Source organism: Pan troglodytes, chromosome 4 (genome assembly GCF_028858775.2).
Source record: "Pan troglodytes isolate AG18354 chromosome 4, NHGRI_mPanTro3-v2.0_pri, whole genome shotgun sequence".
In the NCBI taxonomy this organism is placed as follows: domain Eukaryota; kingdom Metazoa; phylum Chordata; class Mammalia; order Primates; family Hominidae; genus Pan; species Pan troglodytes.
Window position 1 is genome coordinate 178,749,667 of NC_072402.2, and position 16,343 is coordinate 178,766,009.

The window sequence follows — 16,343 nt, forward strand, 5'->3', positions numbered from 1 at the left end:
GAGGGGGATGTGGCAGGACAATAGGGTAATAGTGGGGAGAGGGTCAGCAGGAAAACATGTGAACAAAGGTCTCTGCATCATAAACAAGGTAAAGAAAAAAGTGCTGTGCTTTTGATGTTCATATACACAAACATCTCAATGCCTTAAAGAGCAGTATTGCTGCCAGCATGTCCCACCTCCAGCCCTAAGGCGGTTTTCTCCTATCTCAGTAGATGGAGCATACAATCGGGTTTTACACCGAGACATTCCATTGCCCAGGTACGAGCAGGAGACAGATGCCTTCCTCTTATCTCAACTGCAAAGAGGCATGCCTTCCTCTTTTACTAATCGTCCTCGACACAGACCCTTTACGGGTGTCGGGCTGGGGGACAGTCAGGTCTTTCCCTTCCCAGGAGGCCATATTGCAGACTATCACATGGGGAGAAACCTTGGACAATACCTGGCTTTCCTCAGCAGAGGTCCCTGTGGCCTTCCGCAGTGTATTGTGTCCCTGGGTACTTGAGATTAGGGAGTGGTGATGACTCTTAAGGAGCGTGCTGCCTTCAAGCATCTGTTTAACAAAGCACATCCTGCACCGCCCTTAATCCATTTAACCCTGAGTGGACACAGCACATGTTTCAGAGAGCACGGGGTTGGGGCTAGGGTTACAGATTAACAGCATCTCAAGGCAGAAGAATTTTTCTTAGTACAGAACAAAATGGAGTCTCTTATGTCTACTTCTTTCTACATAGACACAGTAACAGTCTGATCTCTTTCTTTTCCCCACAGACTGGCCCACCTGGCTTCTAACCTCATAGGCTGTTTTGGTATTTTTCTCTTGGTTATTCTAGCACAGAGGCCAAAATAACTATGAGAGGGATTTAGTTTATAGTTAAACTTGGAGGCAAGGGAAACGAACCCCCTCCACCCCATCCAGAGGTTCGGGCTGCATTCACATGACAAGGTTAGTATTATGGCAGGGGCTTGGACTTTGCTAAAGAATAGGAATAATTAAGCACTGATTGCTGTCGCTTAGCAGGTTTTCTGTAAGTTAACGACTGCCCCAGAGTCACATAACTGAGGACTGCAAGATTTATAACTTCCGGGCTGGCTCCCGCCTGTCATTCCAGCACTTTGGGAGGCTGAGGTGGGTGGATCACGAGGTCAGGAGTTCAAGACCAGCCTGTCCAAGATGGTGAAACCCTGTCTCTACTAAAAATACAAAAAAATTAGCGGGGCGCGGTGGCAGGCGCCTGTAATCCCAGCTACTCAGGAGTCTGAGGCAGGAGAATCCTTTGAACCCGGGAGGCAGAGGTTTCAGTGAGGCGAGATCATGCCGCTGCACTCCAGCCTGGGTGACGGAGTGAGACCCCGTCTCAAACAAAAACAAAAACAAAAAGAAAACAAGCACAATACCACAACCAGCACCACAGAAAGCCTCAACCAATGGTCATAGAAGCAGCTGAAAATGGTATCTAAGGCTACCTCTAAGCAAACTTCTAGAAACACACACATGCACACCTGCCAAAAATGTTTAGCCTCAATCTAATCAAGCTCTCCATCCTAATGTGCAGTTTGTAGGAATCTGGGGAAACAGAGCAAGAACATGTTAAATGACACTTCCAGGAAACAATGACCCAGAATGAGGGACATTTTCCAAGACAACAGCCCGGTTTTCTTCCAAAAGTCAATCGAAAAATAGGCAAAGGACACAAGCAATTCACCAAAGAAATGCCACATCCAATATACCTTCAATAAATATGTTCACTTACAAGCAATGGAAGACATGCTCGTTACAAACGTTAAGAAGAAACCACTTTTCAAAGTGGCAAAAAAAAAAAGTCTTTATAGATAGCACTGAATGCAGACAGAAGTACTGAGATGGACTAACCCACAGGCGCACAAATAAGAACTCCCTTCTGAAAAGCCAGGTGCCAACTACAATCCATAAAAATGACTCAGTGCTAACATGTATGAATCCATCTTTTTTTTTTTTTTTGAGATGGAGTCTCGCACTGTCATCCAGGCTGGAGTGCAGTGGCGCGATCTCGGCTCACTGCAAGCTCTGCCTCCCGGGTTCACGCCATTCTCCTGCCTCAGCCTCCTGAGTAGCTGGGACTACAGGCCCCCGCCACCACGCCCGGCTCATTTGTTTGTATTTTTAGTAGAGACGGGGTTTCACTGTGTTAGCCAGGATGGTCTCGATCTCCTGACCTTGTGATCCACCCGCCTCGGCCTCCCAAAGTGCTGGGATTACAGGCGTGAGCCACCGCGCCCGGCCATGAATCCATCTTATGAAAATAAAAAATGTGATCCGGGAATTATTTCAAGGTTGTTCAGTGTGAAGTTCTTTACAATATAAACAAAGTACAAAAATGCTTAAATGTTTAACCACAGAATTGTTACTTCAATTATAATATATTTAAATAATACAAATGAAATATTTCAAAAAGTTTAATGACAAAATTTATAAAGTAGGGCTGTAACTAAAAAAGTTTGTACACAAACATGTTTTTTTTAATGACTAGAAGTACCTCAAAAAGTTAACAAAGGTTTTATATGGGTGGTAGAATTCTCCTATGATATATACATTTTATTCTAAATTTTCAGGAATACATACTACCTTTATCATCAGAAGACAACTATCAGTTTTATTGGTGTTCATTTTTCACACAAACAAAATCTATCTTTAACACATGCATGTTAAAATGTATGGCAGGCTTCTCTTTTTAAGGCCCATATCTGTTAATTTCTCAGCCAAAGGGAGAAAATGAGGTCATAAAAGGAGGAATCCTAACAAACATCCTCCCGCTGTCCAACCTTTTAAACAATCACCAGCCCAGGGTTTTTCATTATTCCCACAAACAAAAATATATGTTTTTTGCCCGTATATATACACTTACATATATACACACATACATATTATATATGTATACACACACACACATATATGTATCTCCAGGACAGTGCCTGCTCCTAATGGTTTGTAGTGGCAATTTTAGGCAAGATAGAAGTTAGATTTTTGAACCAGGGATCCTTGTGAGGGAGTTGATTCTCTTCCTCTGAGCTGGCAGGTTGTTCCTTTTTCTCAGCCTTAAGGAAAGGAGATGTCTTTGCTGACATACTATTGTGCCCTTTAACAAGGAGTTGAAGCATTTATTAAAGAGATAATCTAAAGAAAGACGGTGGTTCTGAAAAAGCCATCACGCTTGAGGTCTTGCAATAGGTGGTGAACTTAGGGAGGCTATTCGGCCAGTAGAAGGTACTTGTAAAAGCTTGTGGATCTTTTTTTTTTTTTTTTTGATAAATAAAACCAAACGTTTATTTACACCAAAGAATTCCAACACTGGATCTTTCACATATGAAGGACAAAGTATTATATATATACACACAGCAAGGGGTGGCAGGGCTGTAACAAGAGAGTTTATAGTTTTCCCACAATTACAGGTCTACCATTTCAGCTTCAATGGAGATAGTGGCTCTGCTCCTACCTCTCAAGATACATTTACAAGACTGAGGAGCAGGTCTTCTCACTGGATGGCATGTGAGGGAAGGGGAAGGTCGGAGGAAAAGAAGGTAGAAAGCTTAAAATGGAAGTCAGTGTGGCCACATCTCCCATTAGCTCTAGCATGAAACCTGTACAGACAATGTTTGTTTCTTTTGTAAAAAGCAGTAAGTTATGCCCAGTAACTAAATGAATTCAAAATGGCCAAGACAAAGAAAACTGAGAAAGATTTTGCCTTCCCTCTCCTACCAGCTATGGAGCACAGCATGTTGGGAGATGAACAGGGAAAAGACCAAGGTAAGGAGCCTGGGAGGGAAGGTATCAACATTTTAAACTGAACTAAAACTAAAAGTATAAATGAGTTGGATTTAGGGTTAGATCAATAAGACATGATTCTTACTGAACAGAAGTTTTTAGTATCTGTCTGCATTTTGGGTAGATTTTCAACATCTCGATGTAACTAAGACACACTTCCACAAGAGCCACTAGGATAACCCCACTGAAGCGCTTATGGAGTAAAGTGATGTAAGTGACCAGCAAGCAGTCCACTGCTCCTATAGATTGGACCCTCCCTTCCTTCTTTCCTTCCTTCCTTTCTTCCTGCCTCCCCTGAGAAGCTACATTTTTATAATCTCTGGAGAAGAGCACGAGATACCAACCCCCTAAAGTGTGGGACGGTGGAGGAACAGTGGTGGGAATGGGAAGAAATCTCCACCTAAATGCAGCAGCCGGGATTGAGGCTGGTTTATCTTTGTTCTTTTGTGATGAGGAACTAAATTTGGGAGGGGAGAAAAAAAAATTTGTCCATGAAATATTCCACCTGCAGGTAATTTTTCAGGGAATCCCCTGAGTTATGAAAAGTTCGAGTTAAAAAAAGAAAAAAGAAAATCAGCCTATTATAATTTTTTTTTATGACTGAAATACTATAAATCCACAAGCAACGGTTCAGACACGGCGCTTCTGAAGTGTTTCACCCCTCCCCGCCAGGCGCAAGCTGCGTCAAGGAGAGGGTGGACTCCCCCACCTCTGCTCAGGCATCAGGAGACAGATAGGGCCGTTACTGCTGAGCGCCAGCGGCAGCTGGAACAGGCATCCCAAGGGGGTTGGCAGCAGCAATCACTGGTGAGCCTGCCAGAGGTCCAAGGGGTGAAGGGGTTGGCACTGAAGAAATCCCTGACCTCATATTGGCGCTGCTGACGGGCGTACTGCCCCCTGGCATGCTAGATGAACCCATTTGAGCCTGGTCCTTCACAACAGTGTAGAAATAGGGGTGCTCCATGGCCTCTCTTGCAGTAAGCCGTGACTGGTGGTCATATCGCAGCAGTTTGTCCAGGAAATCCAAGGCCTCAGGGCTGACAAGGTGCTGATTTTCACTGTGGACAAAGCGTTCCCATCGCTTTCGAGAGTGTCTGCCCAAGATATCATTGAAACGTGGATCTAATTTAATGTTGTATTTGTCAATATAGTCATATAAATCTTCTGTCCCCAGAACCTTGGCTATCCTCACCAACTGATCATAATTGTCATGTCCATGGAAAAATGGCTCCTTCCGAAAGATCATACTTGTGGATCTTTATGACTTGCTTGCACATGGTGTCTAATGAGGGACTGAGTAATAAAGAGCCATGAGTCCCTTGAGCATGAGGTTATCAAACAAACTATATAGGTGATTTGAGAACGAGGCTTTTGGGGATCTGTTGTGTAAGGGGCAGGCTTGTATAAGTAGCAACTACAGTGTCAGAGTGATCATGCACTATATGAGGTCCAGGGTGACAAATCCAGCAGTGGGATAAGTTAGCAGAAGGAGCACTACATTGGGAAATCCTTGCTAGAGTTATCTTGGCCAGGAGCGGTGGCTCACAACTGTAATCCCAACACTTTGGGAAGCCAAGGCGGACAGATCACCTGAGGTTGGGAGTTCAAGACCAGCCTGACCAACATGGAGAAAACCCCATCCTACTAAAAATACAAAAATCAGCTCGGCATGGTGGCACATGCCTGTAATCCCAGCTACTGGGGAGGCTGAGGCAGGAGAATCGCTTGAACTCGGGAGGCAGAGGTTGCCGTGAGCCGAGATGGTGAAACTCCGTCTCAAAAAAAAAAAAAAAAAAAAAGAATAAAAAAAAAGGAGTTACCTTGTCAAGCAAGCAAGGGTCCCCAAAAGACAAACAGGACAAATAATGGTGTACATTTTTAATTTACTTACCTTTTTTGCAAAAACAAAACAACCAACCAAACTAAAAAAGACTTTAGATCTTCCACGGGCTTGCAAACCCACTGTTTTTCTGGCTTCTGAGACAGAAGGGAGCCTCCAGTGGTGCGGCCTTGATTCAGTGTGATGTACCCACAGCTTTATCCCAGCAAGCTTGACTGATGAGTGGGCATTTAGCAACACCTCCAACAACAACCCGTCCACTTGATGGCCAGTTGGTGCTCTGGGCCTTGTTCTCTCCAGGCCTTCAGGAGCACCCAATCTCCAGGTCAGAAAGGGTGCAGAGCTATGTCTGTGGGGTAGGAAGTCCTGCTGGAGGCCAGCTTGTGAGTACAAATTAACATACTACCTAAAGCCTTTACATATTTAGCAATTGTTAAATCCCCCAGGCCTCAGCAGGCTCCCGTGTTGGATCAGAAACATAGAATGCAGTATTATATAAACATGACACTGAAAATATTGTTTTGTAATGTGTAACTATGTATGTTGCTGCTCAGATGTCTTTATCATTACTGTTACTTTTTTGTGTGTTTTTTTGGATACAGAGTCTTGCTCAGTCACCCAGGCTGTAGTGCAGTGGCACCATCTCAGCTCACTGCAGCCGCCACCTCCCAGGTTCAAGCGATTCTCCTGCTTCAGCCTCCCGAGTAGCTGAGACTACAGGTGCGTGCCAGCAGGCCTGGCTAATTTTTTGTATTTTTAGTAGAGACGGGGTTTCACCATGTTAGCCAGGATGGTCTCGATCTCCTGATCTTGTGATCCGCCCGCCTCGGCCTCCCAGTGGTGGGATTACAGGCGTGAGCCACCACGCCTGGCCAATAATTTTTGTTAACAAATTTCACATTACACTCTTTGTTTTACTGAAACTGCATCTTCTCTTTCTGAACAGAGCACCATGGCCTGGCAAGGTCTGACGTTTTCCAAGGATCCTGGCTGAGCTCCTGTGGAAGCTGCTTCTTACACTGATGTGGTCCCTCGGCTGGCAGGCCCTTCTGCGGCCAACCAGGTGACACCTGCCAGTTATGAGGGACAGGTAGGAGAGGATGGGCTTTCCATCAAAAAAAAAAAAAAAAAAAAAGGTAAGTTTTTCCAAACTGCTTTTCTTTCAAATTTTAATCTTAAGACTAACCTACATTAATTTCTTATTTTTATCTCATAAAGTCCAGAATTTCTGATAATTTCAGTTCTTTTCCAGAGTGCAAAGAAGCATTGGCTCTTCAGGTATTATGTTTAACATTTTGCAGGAATTGCTTTACTCTATAGACAAATAAACTACAAATTTGAGACTTATTTCCTCTGTCAGTAAATGTGAACGCTTTGACTAATTTCTCAAGTGTGTTGTTTTGACAGTGAGGCAGATAGCCTGCTGTTTTGGGTCAAACCTACGTAAATGTACATGACCCCAGCAAGTACCACTGAAGACATTTTGGGATATTTTCTCTAAATTGATCTTATCTCATTTACCAGTTGGATGTGCTTTTGCTTTTTCTGCTCCTCTACTCATTTCTAGTCCCCTTTTTTAATTCTTTAAAAAATCTTTTTGCCTCAATTTTTTTGTTGCCCCTAAGGGCATTGTGTTGGACTGCTGATGCCATTTACAATTAATAACTTTCTGGTCTCTGAACTAAAAAAATAAACTTTTTTTTCTTTAGAGATTCTACACTCAGCAGAGGAATTCATAGCAAGAGTTGATGTAGAAGTTGACAACCAAGGCCAGGCGCGGTGGCTCACGCCTGTAATCCCAGCACTTTGGGAGGCCGAGGTGGGTGGATCACGAGGTCAGGAGATGGAGACCATCCTGGCTAACATGGTGAAACCCCGTCTCTACTGAAAATACAAAAATTAGCCAGGCGTGGTGGCAGCACCTGTAGTCCCAGCTACTCAGGAGGCTGAGGCAGGAGAATGGCGTGAACCTGGGAGGCAGAGCTTGCAGTGAGCCGAGATCGCGCCACTGCACTCCAGCCTGGGCAAGAGAGCGAGACTCTGTCTCAAACAAACAAACAAAAGAAGTTGAGAACCAAAACCCTCCACCAGTTCTTAGAAGCGATCTCCAAGCAAGAGCAGGAAGAGCAGGGATCCACACTCTGGAGGACTTACAGGTGCCCTCAGTCCTCCCCTCTGCCATCATTGTCTTGCATTCAGGATGATTCCTCTTTAAAGGTGACAGTTTGTTTAAATGTCTGTGTTGCCCCATCTTCTAGATGATGCAGTTTTGTCCATCACAGATTCATCCACAAAGGAGCATTTACCTTTGAGAAACGCTGGGGACATTGAAGTTTACTTAGATATCAATGCATGAGTTTCTGTCGGAGCACCATAAAGTCATGTTTCCTGAGACTGTGAGGGGTCTCTGTCATCTGAGGGCCCCGCTGCTGCCTGCCTGCCAGCGTGCCCGAGGATCAGATGACGGAATTGATCAGAGTTTTTAAAATCTAGGTGTTCCACTTGTGTGAAATATATGCTATGGTGCTCCAAGTTGAGTCCACTGTCTTGAACATGAACATCAAGTTGTAGACTGCTTCCTGAAATGTGCATGTCATCCTGAGACCTGAGGGTGAACAGCAGGGGGCTAGTGAGTGCAAATTGAGGGTGGGGTGGGTGAGAGATAAGGTTTGTTACGGAAGAATAAGAAGGAAAAAAATACGTTTTCTGAGAAAACAGGACAAGTTGAGACTGTGATGGACCAGAAGGATGCGACAAATAACCTGTCCTGGTAAATGAGAAAGGCACCTAAGGCAGGAGTCACTGAGGGACAGCTCCGTTTCTGTAAGTAACCATTTAGTTACGGTTAAGTCAGTATTTAAGTTCCACAACCAGGAAGTCACTTTTCAGTGGTTCCAGAGAATCTATGCTCTAAAACTGGAGAAGAACATGAGGTGATAGTTTCATCGTCTCCAAAGGGTCCCCAAGCCTGCAAGGAAAGGTAACAGAACAATGTTTATAACAAATTTCTCACTCTTGTCACCCAGGCTGGAGTGCAGAGGCGGGGCAAGAGTGAGCCTCCATCTCAAAAAAAAAAAAACAAAAAAAAAAAAACAAAAAAGAAAAGAAAAATAATTTGTTGACCTCCTGGGTTACACCCAATAAAGAATAGTAGAGTTTGCCGGGCGTGGTGGCTCACGCCTGTAACCCCAGCACTCTGGGAGGCCGAGGCGGGCGGATCACGAGGTCAGGAGATCCAGACCATCCTGGCTAACACGGTTAAACCCCGTCTCTACTAAAAATACAAAAAATTAGCCGGGCATGGTGGCGGGCGCCTGTAGTCGCAGCTACTCGGGAGGCTGAGGCAGGAGAATGGCGTGAACCCGGGAGGCGGAGCTTGCAGTGAGCTGAGATCGCGCCACTGCACTCCAGCCTGAGCGACAGAGCGAGACTCCGTCTCAAAAACAAAAAAACAAAAAACAACAACAAAAAAACAAAAAAACCCATAATAGTAGTGATAAGGCCGGTGCGGTGGCTCATGCCTGTAATCCCAGCACTTTGGGAGGCCAAGGCGGGCGGATCACGAGGTCAGGAGTTTGAGACCAGCCTGGCCAACACGGTGAAACCCCGTCTCTACTAAAAGTACAAAAATTAGCTGGGCGTGGTGGCGGGCGCCTGTAATCTTCTCAGACACCCAACCACCGGCTCCTCAGCCGGGGCAACTCCCTGTAAGATGACGGCACCTTTTCACGGCCCCCCACCCTGCCCCAAATCCCCGATCCAAACCCCAACCCGCGATCCCAAATCTGCGATCTAGCCCAGAATCCGCGATCCAGCCGGGTCCACCACAGCCTTCAGCAGCGATACTCGCAGCCTCCGACCTCTCAGACCCAGTGAGCCTCGCAAGGCCATTAGCAGCGCGCCTGCACCGCGGGGGCCGCCCGGCTCCCAGAAGCCGCTCCCAGGCGGCGCGCCGGCAGGTGGGGCTGCAGCCCGGGGCAGGCGCCGCTGGGCTCGCGGGTTCTCCTGCGCTGGTCCGGGCTGCCCCGGGACCACAGGCGCAGGATCGCAGGCGCGCAGCCCGCCCGGCCTCAGGAGCAGGGCCTGTCTGGCCGTGCGGCCCCACTTAATCTTAATAGCAAATAAAACTCAGCAGTATGCTGTGGTATATTCTATCATGATTCTACACAATTGTAGATTGCATTAGAATAATGTTTTTAAAAATTATTTTCTTGGTAACAAATGGACACTTGAAATTTTATTTTAATTTTAATTTTTTTTTAAACAGAGTTTCACTCTTGTTGCCCAGGCTGGAGTGCAATGGCGCGATCTCGGCTCACTGCAACCTCTGCCTCCCAGGTACAAGTGATTCTCCTGTCTCAGCCTCCCGAGTAGCTCGGATTACAGGCATGGGCCACCACACCCGGCTTTTTTTTTTTTTTTGTATTTAGTAGAGACGGGGTTTCATCATGTTAGGCTGGTCGCAAACTCCTGACCTCAGGTGATCCACCTGCCTTGGCCTCCCAAAATGCTGGGATTACAGGAGTAAGCCACTGCGCCTGGGCAAAATTTTATTTTTTAATAATGCCAAGTGATTTCATTTTACATTAAACTGCAGCATAAATTGGATTATTTTCCTGCATGAGTACCTTGCTCTTCAAACAAAAACATTTTTTAAAGACCAAATATATTGCATACTTTTTTTTAAAAAAGCTCTGGCTGTGTGCATTGGCTTACGCCTGTAATCCCAACACTTTGGGGAGGCTGAGGGAGGAGGACTGTTTGAACCAGGAGTTTGAGACCGGCCTGGGCAACACAGTGAGACACTGGCTCTACAATAATCTTTCTTTAAAAGTTAGCCAGGTATGGTGGTGCACAGCCATGGTCCCAGACACTTGGGAGGTTGAGGTGGGAGGATAGCTTGAGCCTGGGAGGTTGAGGCTGCAGTGAGCTATGATTGCACTCCAGCCTGGGTGACAGAGCAAGAACCTGTCTCAAAAACATGTTCTTTTTTTTTTTAATTAATTAATTTATTTTTTATTATTATTATACTTTAAGTTTTAGGGTACATGTGCACAATGTGCCGGTTAGTTACATATGTATACATGTGCCATGCTGGTGTGCTGCACCCATTAACTCATCATTTAGCATTAGGTATATCTCCTAATGCTATCCTTCCCCTCTCCCCCCAAAACACCCCCCAAAACATGTTCTTACTGTATAAGAAATTATGAATGACATTTATTTTATGTTAAAACAGTATATTTTATCTACGAAAGGAGTAAAAGACAGTAATAGAAAAATTGGCACATAAAGGAACAAAAATGCTAAAAAATTAAAATTTACCAATAATCCTATCACCTAAATTGATAATTTTTAATATAATTAAATGTAGGATTTTAAAATAAATTTCTTTTAATTTATTTATTTAAACATATAGATTATTTTTAGACCCTCTTCAGGCATCCCCTGTTGAATAAGTTCCATGATTTACAGGCCTACTCTATTATTAAATATTTTATTGCTTTCAATGAACAACATTTTTTGTAAACATTTTCACAGAAACAAATATGGGCACATTGAGACATGTTTTCTTTTCAAAAAGTCCTAGCACTTTAATTACTGTGTAAAGAGATATTAGTGTATAATTTTCACACATATTGACTAACGTCCCTGCAAAACGTTGAATCAATTTATACTTGCAGCACCAATCGGCAAATTAATGTCCATTATGCTTTCGCTTCACCAAAACTGATACTTATATTTTATTTTGCTAGACAAAAATACATATTATCTTAATTTGCATAACTGTAATTAATAGAAAGATTAAATTTTTTTCAGATGTATCATAGGACATCATTTTTTCTTGAGTCTGGTGGGTGCTTAGTTCCTTTAAAGCATTAATCTTGTATACATTAATTTTATGTGCAAAACAATCATTAAGTACAATTTGAAATATGGAAAAATAAATAGCTGGATTAAGAAAAAAACAAATAGAGCTTCTGGAATTAAAACATTCACTAATGGAATTTCAAAACACAGTTGGAATCTTTAACAATAAACTAGACCAAGCAGAAGAAATAATTTTAGACTTTGAAACTGGTCTTTCAAAGTAACCCAGTCAGACAAAAATAAAAGAAAAAAGAACTGAAAAACAAAGCCCTTAAGAAATATGGGATTATGTAAAGTGACCAAACTTATAACTTATTGGCATTCCTACAACAGAAGAATAAAAAGTAACCAACTAAGAAAGTATATTTAAGGGAATGATTTAGGAAAAGTTCTCTAGTCTTGCTAGAAAGGTTGACATTCAGATATAAGAAATTCAGAGAACACCTGTGGGATAGTAAACAAGATGCCCATTCCTAAGGCATCCACAGTCATTAGAATAGCCGTGGTCAATGCAAAAGAAAATATATTAAAGGCAGCTCAAACAAAGGGCCAAATTACCTATAAAGTAAATTAGATTAACAACAGATTTAGCAGCAGAAACCCTGCAACCTAGAAAAGATTGGGGCCTAGCGTTAGCCTTCTCAAAGAAAAAAAAAATGCCATCCAATAATTTCTTTTTTTTGGAGACAGAGTCTCACTTTGCCACCCAGGCTGGAGTGCCGTGGTGTGATCTCAGCTCACTGCAACCTCTGCTTCCTGGGTTCAAGCAATTCTCCTGCCTCAGCCTCCCCAGTAGCTGGGATTACAGGTGCCCGCCACCACACCTGGCAAATTTTGGTATTTTTAATAGAGATGGAGTTTCTTCATGTTGGCCAGGCTGGTCTTGAACTCCTGACCTCAGGTGATCTGCCTGCCTCGGCCTCCCAAAGTGCTAGGATTACAGGCGTGAGCCACTGCGCCCAGCCATGCAAGAATTTCATAACCTGCCAGACTGAGCTTCATAAAGAAAGGAAAATAAGGTATTTCCAGACAAGAAAATGCTAAGGGAAGTCATTACCTCTAGACTGACTCTAAAATAAATGTTTAAAGGAGTCTGACTCGTGAAAATAAAAGAATGATACTTGCTATGATAAAAGCATACATGAATACAAAATGTACAGAACCTATAAAGCAATTAAACAATTGAGACTACAAGATAACTAGCTAATGCTATAAAAGGAAGAAAACCTAACACATCAATATTAAGCTTGAATGTAAATGGCTGAAATGCTCCACTTAAAAGACACAGAGTGGCAAACTGGATAAAAAAACAAGACACTTCTGCTGCCTTTGAGAGACCCATCTCATGTGTAATGATCCCAACAGGCTCAAAGTAAATGGATGGAAAAAGATTCATCACATAAATGAAAAACAAAAAAGGAGAGGTATTGCTATTCTTGTATCAGATAAAACAGACATTAAACCAACAACAGTAAAAAAAATACAAAGAAGGGCATTATATAAAGTGTTCAATTCAACAAGAAGACTTAACTGTCTTAAATATATATGCAGCCAACATTGGAGCACCCAGATTTTTAGAATAAATATTACTAGACCTAAGAAAAGAGATACACAGCTGTACAATAATTGTGGAGGGCTTCAACACCCCACCAACAGCAGTAAGCAGATTATTAGTTAGGCAGATTATTAGGCAGAAAACTAACATTGAAACTGTGGACTCAAATTGGGCTCTTGACCAAACAGACCTAATAGATATCTACAGAATACTCCACCCAGAAACCATAGAATGTACATTTTTCTCATTTGCACATGGAACATTCTCTAAAATTGACCACATGCTCAGTCATAAAATAAGCCTCAATAAATTTTTAAAAATCGCAACTATATTAAGTATCTTCTCAGACCACTGTGGAATAAAATTAGAAGTCAATATCGAGAACTCTCAGAACCACAGAGGTACATGGAAACTAAACAATCTGCTCGTGAATGACTTTTGTGTAAATAACAGAATTAAGGCAGAAATTTAAAGAAATTCCTGAAACAAATGAAAATAGAAACATAACATACCAAAACGTCTGGGATACAGAAAAAACAATGTTAAAAGGAGAGTTTATAACACTAAATGCCTACATAAAAAGAAAGAAAGATCTCAAATTAACAAGCTAAAATAGACAAACACACTAGAAAAGAACAAACCAAACCCAAAGCTAGTAGAAGGAAATAACAAAGGTTAGAGAATAAGTTAATGAAATCGGGACCAAAAAAACCATCCAAGGAATCAGCAAAATTAAAAAGTTGGTTCTTTGCAAGGACACATAAAAATGACAGATTGCTAGTTAGATTATGCAAGAAAAAAAGAAGATTCAAATAAGCACAATCAAAAATGACAAATGAGACATTGCAAAGGATACCACCGACATAAAAAAAGATCCTCAGAGACTGCTATGAATATCTTTGTGTGCATAAACTAGAAAACCTAGAGAAAATGGATAAATTCCTGGAAACACACAACCTTCCAAGACTGAATCAGAAAGAAACCAAAAGTCCATCAGGGCAGTGCCAATAGGAAATGTGGGATTGAAGCCTCCACACAGAGTCCCCACTAGGGCACTGCCTACTGGAGCTGTGGGAATGGGGCCGCCACCTCGAGATCCCTGAATGGTAGAGCCACGGGAAGCTTTCATCCTGAGCCTAGAAATACCACAGGCACTCAACTCTGACCCAAGACAGCAGCCATGGTGACTGTACACTGCAAAGCCACAGAGGCAGAGCTGCATAAGGTCTTGGGAACCCACCCCTTGCACAAGTGTGCCCTGGATGCGGGACATGAAATCAAGAATTATTTTGGAGCTTGAAGGTTTAATGTATGCCTTACTGGGTTTCAGATTTGCCTGAGGCCTGTTGCCCCTTTCTTTTGCCCAACTTCTCCATTTGGGAATGGGAGTATTTACCCAACACCTGTACTGCATTGAATATTGGAAGCAAATAACTTGGTTTTGATCTTATAGGCTCATAGGTGGAGGAACGTACCTAGAAGCTCAGATGATATTTCGGACTTTTGAGTTGATGCTGAAACAGCTTGAGATTTTTGGGGACTACTGGGAGAAGATAATTGTATTGTGCAATATGAGAAGGACATGAGGTTTGGGGGCCATAGGGGTGAAATGACATTGTTTTGATGTGTTTACCCTCAAAATCTCTTGTTGAATGTGATCTCAAATGTTGGTGGTGGGCCTAGTGGAAGGTGTTGAATCATGGGGGTGGACCCTTCATAAATTGCTTAGCTCCATCCCCTTGGCGATGAGCGAGTCCCTGCTCTGTTGTGTCACACGAGACCTGGTTGCTTAAAACAGCCTGCCATGTTCCCCTTCTTGCTCTTCATTTCTCTCTCGACATGTGATACACTGGCCCTCCCTTTGCCTTCCTCTGTGATCGGATGCTTTCTGAGGTCTCACCCAAACCTGAGCAGGTGCTAGTCCCATGCTTCTACTGCCTGCACAACTATAAACCAAATAAATATTTTTTCTCTATAAATTTAAAAAAACCTGAACAGACCAGTAGTTAATTATGAAATTGAATTTGTAATAAAAATATTTATCAAGCAGGAGAAGCCCAGGACTAGATGAATTCACAGCTGAATTTTACCAAACATACAAAAAAATAGATGGTATCAATGTTACTGCAACCATTCTAAAACATTGAGGAGAAGGAATTCCTCTCTAACTCATTCTACAAAACCAGTATCATCCTGACACTAAAATCTAGCAAGAAAACAACAACAATAAACTACAGGCCAATATCTGATGAACATAGATGCAAATATCCTCAACAAAATGCTAGTAAACCAAATCCATCAGCATATCAAAAATGTAGTTCATCGTGATTACATAGGTTTTATTCCTGGGATCTAAGGACTATTTAATATATGCAAATCAATAAATGTGATTTACCACATAAACAGAATTTAAAACAAAAATCATATGATTATCTCAACAAATGTAGAAAAAACATTCAATAAAATTCAACATCCTTGCCAGGTGCGGTGGCTCACACCTGTAATCTCAGCACTTTGGAAGGCAGAGGTGGGCCAATCAACAGAGTTCAGGACCAGCCTGACCAACACGGAGAAACCCCATTTAGAACTAAAAACGCAAAATTAGCTGGGCGTCGTGGCGCATGCCTGTAATCCCAGCTACTCAGGAGGCTGAGGCAAAAGAATGGCTTGAACCCGGGAGGTGGAGTTTGCAGTGAGCCGAGATCACACCACTGCACTCCAGCCTGGGCAACAGAGCGAGACTCCATCTCAAAAAACCAAACCAAACCAAACCAAAACAAAAAAACCTGAAATCATATCAATTATTTTTTCTGACCAGAGGGGAAGAGTATCAAAAAATCAGTAACAGGAGGAATTTTTTTCCTGACCGTCTTTGGCTCCCTCTCTCGCCACCCTTTTTCTTCCTCCATCTACCCCAAAACTTTTTCCCCACCATTTTTTCCCCACTATCTTTTTGCAAAGCCTTCTATACTCTCCCGCTCACTACCGTTTCCCCACCCATCTACCCCAAAACTTTTCCCCACCGTCTTTTCTCCCTCTCCCTGGCCACCCTTTTTTCTACCTCCCACTCATCACCCTCTTTTGCTCCTCCATCTCCCCAAAAACATTTCCCCCAACTTTTCCCAAAGCCTTCTCCCCACTCGTGCTGCTCGCCACCCTCTTTCCCCTTTCATCTACCCAAAAACTGTTTCCCTATCATCTTTTTCTCCCTTCCTCCTTGCCACCCTTTCCCTTCTCCATCTACCCAAAAACATTTCCCCGCCGTCTTTTTGCAAAGC

The 16,343-nt window shown here is 42.9% G+C and overlaps 1 protein-coding gene across 1 annotated transcript; it reads right to left on the reverse strand.

Moving 5' to 3' along the window:
* Positions 1 to 4,440: 4,440 nt before the first annotated feature.
* On the reverse strand, positions 4,441 to 5,071 carry LOC134810137 (casein kinase II subunit alpha-like). Its single transcript, XM_063811773.1, has one exon. The coding sequence runs from the start codon at positions 5,043 to 5,045 to the stop codon at positions 4,542 to 4,544; it is 504 nt and encodes a 167-aa protein (XP_063667843.1). The 5' UTR covers positions 5,046 to 5,071; the 3' UTR covers positions 4,441 to 4,541.
* Positions 5,072 to 16,343: the final 11,272 nt, after the last annotated feature.

Excerpts from the sequence above, each read along its gene's own strand:
- LOC134810137 (XM_063811773.1), bottom strand. The coding sequence starts at position 5,045 with ATGATCTTTCGGAAGGAGCCATTTTTCCATGGACATGACAATTATGAT.